This window comes from Danio aesculapii, chromosome 23 (assembly GCF_903798145.1).
Source record: "Danio aesculapii chromosome 23, fDanAes4.1, whole genome shotgun sequence".
Taxonomy (NCBI): domain Eukaryota; kingdom Metazoa; phylum Chordata; class Actinopteri; order Cypriniformes; family Danionidae; genus Danio; species Danio aesculapii.
The window spans coordinates 1,384,722-1,390,981 of NC_079457.1; the positions used below are offsets into that span (position 1 = coordinate 1,384,722).

Consider the following 6,260-nt stretch of genomic DNA (forward strand, 5'->3'; position numbering starts at 1 on the left):
TACACGCATGTAGGTCTGCACAAACACACACACGACCTTATGCAGAAACACAAAAAACACATACAAGCATGTACGCGCAAACATGCGCAAACAAAAACACACACAAATGCACATACATGCAGTTATGCACAAACACACACACACACATATGTCCACATGCACAAACACACAAAAAACACACATATACACATGCATGTACACACAAACACACACATATACAAAAACGCACACACAAAACCACATACACACTTGTAGGTATGCACGAACACGCATGTACACACAAACATAAACAGTTCACACATATACACTAACATATATGGCCAGGAAGATGATTATATGAAGTGATACTTATTTTGGCTGATCATAATAAAGGTGCTGTGAAGCGCTCTGAAATCTGCACTTTTTTATTTGATGATTGATGTAATCTCAACTGAAAGATAAAGAGAGGGCGGGGCATAGAGTAGCTCCTCCCCCTTTAAAAAAAACAGCCAATAGCGTTGTGTTTACTCAATGCCCTGCCAGTGAGAGTGGTTGAGCTCAAGCGCATCAAATGGACAGCCAATAACAAAAATAGGGCGGGGCTTGTCAGACACTAGAAAGCGTTTGATTGGCCAGAAGATTTGATGAGAAACTGAAGTTTGAGGTGACGGCAAAAAGTTGTTGATCAATTTAGAACTGCAGGTTTTACATCAGGTTTGTATCTCCTAAATATAAATTGTGTTACTGATTTACAGCACACTAGCTTACAGATGCACTAACACACTGATAATACTTTATTTTGATTTCACGGGATCTTTAAATCTCCTCCTTCAGGACTCTACGGGGAAGGTTTTGGACCGCTGGATCTCCATGAGCCCAGACGATGAAGTCGTGACTTTGCGGCAATTTCTACGTTTTGGAGAAACCAAATCTATAGTAGAGCTCATGGCGGAGGAGAGTCCAGAAACAAAGCCCAGATCTGCAGAGCACAGCGCCTGCTTTAAACCCAAAGACAAACTGCACCACTTTGAGGATCTGCCTGGAGAAACCATGGCATTCTTCCAGCCATACCACTATAGCAGTCCACATGCAGCAGTTTCAGAGCGTCATCCGGCAGCACAAAATCTACAGCGCCTGAGCGGACACAAGCACAGCCAAAGATCAAGACGCATGCTAATACGCTCCACAAAGCCTCCAAAACCCGATGTGGAGGCAGATTCGCCAAGCGGAGATTCTTCTGGAACACAAGAGCGCTCGTCTCTGAGTAAAGGTCGAGTGAGCTGCGATGCCTGCGCCAAGACGTTCTACGATAAAGGAACGCTGAAGATTCACTTTAATGCGGTGCACCTGAAGATCAAACACCGCTGTACTGTCGACGGCTGCAACATGATGTTCAGCTCGCTGCGCAGCCGCAACCGCCACAGCGCAAACCCAAACCCACGACTGCACGCGACGGCAGAGCACGCGGCGCGCCGATTCACTGCTCAACCTCGCCATCCTGTTTTACACGTAAATACTTTCGCATGTTTCCATGGCAACCAGTGATATTGTATCGACCGAGCCACAGAAGCAACTTCCAGGCATTTGTAAAGCTCGGGAAATCTCAGGAGGAGGAGCTATGGACTGTTTAGCCAATCAGAATGATGCGATCGACGTGACGCCAAAAAAGAAGTCGCGTAAGTCCAGCACGCCGCTGAAGATCAGACGCGATGAAGATGACGACGATCAGTGCATGATATCACCAAGGCAACCATTCTACAGTCTCCATGGCAACCAGTCACTCGTTAAAAACACACGTACGCAGTACGACTACAAACACCTTCGTAAAGTGGAGTGTGGTTACCATAGCAACAGCCACCACATGGGGGAGAGAAACGATTGGATGCAGAGAGAGATTACAGAATCACATGACAAATGTAAAGCAAGATGCCGAGCGCTGCTTAAGGTCAAAGAGGAGCTGTGTGACCCATTCTGTGACTGTAGAGATCATCATCACTGTAACCTGTGACTGTAAATGTTATCGCCATTACAGCTCGTGACTATAGAGATCCTCGCCATAGTGACCGGTGTTGTCAGAGGTCATCACAATTAAGACTTGTGACTGTAGAGGTCACCGCCACTGTGACCTGATACTGTAGATGTTATTACCATAACAGCCCATGACTGTAGAGATCATCAATATTGTGACTTGTGATGTCAGAGGTCATTACCATAGAGACTTGTGACTGTAGAAGTCATTGCTAGTGTAACCTGTGACTATAAATGTTATCATCATAACAGCCAATGACCATAGAGGTCATAACCATAGTGACTTGTGATGTCAGAGGTTATCACCATAGAGACTGTAGAGGTGATCGTCAATGTAACTTGTGACTATAGAGGTCATCGCCACATCAGACTGTGACTGTAGATGTCATCGTCATATCAGACTGTGACTGTAGATGTCATCACCATATCAGACTGTGACTGTAGAGGTCATCACCATATCAGACTGTGACTGTAGATGTCATCACCATATCAGACTGTGACTATAGAGGTCATCGCCACATCAGACTGTGACTGTAGAGGTCATCGCCACATCAGACTGTGACTGTAGATGTCATCGTCATATCAGACTGTGACTGTAGAGGTCATCTCCATATCAGACTGTGACTATAGAGGTCATCGCCACATCAGACTGTGACTGTAGATGTTATCTTCATATCAGACTTTGACTGTAGAGGTCATCTCCATATCAGACTGTGACTATAGAGGTCATCGCCACATCAGACTGTGACTATAGAGGTCATCGCCATATCAGACTGTGACTGTAGATGTCATCGCCATATCAGACTGTGACTGTAGATGTTATCTTCATATCAGACTGTGACTGTAGAGGTCATCACCATATCAGACTGTGACTGTAGAGGTCATCACCATATCAGACTGTGACTGTAGAGGTCATCAACATATCAGACTGTAACTGTAGATGTCATCGCCATATCAGACTGTGACTGTAGATGTCATCACCATATCAGACTGTGACTGTAGAGGTCATCACCATATCAGACTGTGACTGTAGAGGTCATCACCATATCAGACTGTGACTGTAGATGTTATCTCCATATCAGACTGTGACTGTAGATGTCATCACCATATCAGATTGTGACTGTAGAGGTCATCACCATATCAGACTGTGACTGTAGAGGTCATCACCATATCAGACTGTGACTGTAGATGTCATCTCCATATCAGACTGTGACTGTAGATGTTATCTCCATATCAGACTGTAACTGTAGATGTCATCGCCATATCAGACTGTAACTGTAGAGGTCATCACCATATCAGACTGTGACTGTAGAGGTCATCACCATATCAGACTGTGACTGTAGAGGTCATCACCATATCAGACTGTGACTGTAGATGTTATCTCCATATCAGACTGTAACTGTAGATGTCATCGCCATATCAGACTGTGACTGTAGATGTTATCTTCATATCAGACTGTGACTGTAGAGGTCATCACCATATCAGACTGTGACTGTAGATGTCATCACCATATCAGACTGTGACTATAGATGTCATCGCCATATCAGACTGTGACTGTAGATGTTATCTCCATATCAGACTGTAACTGTAGATGTCATCGCCATATCAAACTGTGACTGTAGATGTCATCACCATATCAGACTGTAACTGTAGATGTCATCGCCATATCAGACTGTGACTGTAGAGGTCATCACCATATCAGACTGAAACTGTAGATGTCATCGCCATATCAGACTGTGACTGTAAAGGTCATCACCATATCAGACTGTGACTGTGACTTTGGATGTCATCACCATATCAGACTGTGACTGTAGATGTCATCGCCATATCAGACTGTGACTGTAGATGTCATCACCATATCAGATTGTGATTGTAGAGGTCATCACCATATCAGATTGTGACTGTAGATGTCATCGCCATATCAGACTGTGACTGTAGATGTCATCACCATATCAGATTGTGACTGTAGATGTCATCGCCATATCAGACTGTAACTGTAGATGTCATCGCCATATCAGACTGTGACTGTAGATGTCATCGCCATATCAGACTGTGACTGTAGATGTCATCGCCATATCAGACTGTGACTGTAGAGGTCATCACCATATCAGACTGTGACTGTGACTTTGGATGTCATCACCATATCAGACTGTGACTGTAGATGTCATCGCCATATCAGACTGTGACTGTAGATGTCATCACCATATCAGATTGTGATTGTAGAGGTCATCACCATATCAGATTGTGACTGTAGAGGTCATCTCCATATCAGACTGTGACTGTAGAGGTCATCACCATATCAGATTGTGATTGTGGATGTCATCGCTATATCAGATATATTTGTCGCGTTGCTCAACATGCCCACCTGGTTGCTAACGGTCACTCGCTAGCGTAGACGGAGGTTGCCAGAAGTCGCTCACTCTCCATTGAACTAAACGGACGCTTGTCGCTCAGCTGCTGCGAGTCGCTCGTCGTGTGAATAAAGCTTCATTGTCATAGATACCTTTGACTAGAGTTCTTCACCATGGCAACATGTAGCGGTCATCACGTCAGTGACCATAATGACCTGTGACTGTAGCCCAAAATACTCATTAATCGTCATCTGAAGTCTTTATAGTTTACCACAATCTTTCAGTCATCAGGTTTTACCCATCTGACAATATGCTTTTCATTATTTCAAATAGAATCGGAGTTTGATCAATTATTTACTGACACATTAGTTCAGAATAAGTGTGTTTTCATTTTAAATAGATAATAATAAATATTTTAAATAAACTGATCCGTTACATCAAATGATGAACATTAATTCACGTTAATAATTTTGACGAATTATTGTCCCTAATGTATTATAAACAGACATTTTATTTGCATATAATATGCTTTCTATGTATATAAAATCCATTTTGTAATGTAAACACCAAAATGGGACGTCTTGTCTTTTTTCCTGGCCTTACAGTTAGTGGTTTATCGCTGCACAATGTTATTATAGTCTTATTTTTGTGTTAAAACAAAATGTAAAAATTAACATGCTTTTGTCTAGTTAGTTAGCATCTCCTTTGCCTCCTTGTAAATGTTAACCAGTTGCCAAATACCTGTTTAATGCAATGCTGTTCTAATGCACAAACTGGTTAATGTGAAGTAATCAAAGCTATACAGTAATAATGTGTAATAATTGGAGATAAACGTGGACACAAAGCTACAGTTCTCAGATATCAGTGCTTTGTATTATTACCTTATTATGTGTTTTATGTTCCAATAATCATTCCAACGCAAAATAAACTATAGCCATATAACAGTTTTAAAGTCTGCATGAAATCAAAATGTAAGTTTATTTTTATAGGTCTTAAAATGAGCAATCTGTACAAGTTAATCCACTGAAAATAAAACCGCTTGCTTTGTTAATCTTTAATCAAAGTCTGAGTTTCTGCTCCTGCTCTGGAGCAGCGGTTCTTCTCTGATGATGCCAGTGATAGATGAAATAGGCATAGCCACGCCCCTCCAACCGTTAATTTGCTGTGAGTGAAAGATGACAAGAGGAACTCAAAAAATGAACCCCGCCCCCTACTCAATATTCAGTTGCAGTTGGAAATAGCTCATCGTGTTGGAATAAAAGTCTGCTGCAAATTTAGGTTGACACAGCTTTAAAGAAAATAAAACATATTGAGTAGGGGCGGGGCTTTCTTTTCGAGCATCATTCTCTCGTAGCAAACTAACTGTAAGTGGGGCGTGGCTAAGAATATTGTGGGTGGAGCATCAAACTGACATCAGAGAAGGAGCCAAGCAGAACACATATGCCCAGAGCGAAGATTAACACAACAACAAAACTAAATAAATTAAGGTGGCACGGTGGCTCATTGGTTAGCACTGTGGCCTCACAGCAAAAGGTCACTGGTTCGAGTCTCGGTTGGGGCAGTTGGTTTTTCTGTGTGGAGTTTGCATGTTCTCCCATTATTGTCGTGGGGGAAACCATTCTCCGATTATAACACTAGCAAACACATGCGCTATAGGGGAATTGATGAACTAAAGTGCCCGTAGTGTATGTGTGTGAATGAGTGTGTATGGGTGTTTCCCAGTACTGGGCTGGGAAAACTTATCGCTTAGTAAAACTTATGCTGGAATAGTTGGCGGTTCATTCCGCTGTGGCAACCTCTGAAACAGAGACTTAGCCGAAGGACAATGAATGAATGAATGAAGCAAAAAGTGGACTAACTTGCACAGATGAATTATTCACATCAGAATAACAATGCACACTA

At 42.4% G+C, this 6,260-nt stretch overlaps 1 protein-coding gene across 1 annotated transcript in view; it reads left to right on the forward strand.

Moving 5' to 3' along the window:
- LOC130217448 (zinc finger protein basonuclin-1) overlaps positions 1-1,937 on the forward strand; it is a 4,866-nt gene extending 2,929 nt beyond the window's left edge. The window contains exon 4 of the mRNA XM_056449560.1: positions 814-1,937. Within this exon, the coding sequence (XP_056305535.1) occupies positions 814-1,524 (711 nt within the window). The 3' untranslated portion in view covers positions 1,525-1,937. The remainder of the gene's footprint in view (positions 1-813) is intronic.
- Positions 1,938-6,260: the final 4,323 nt, after the last annotated feature.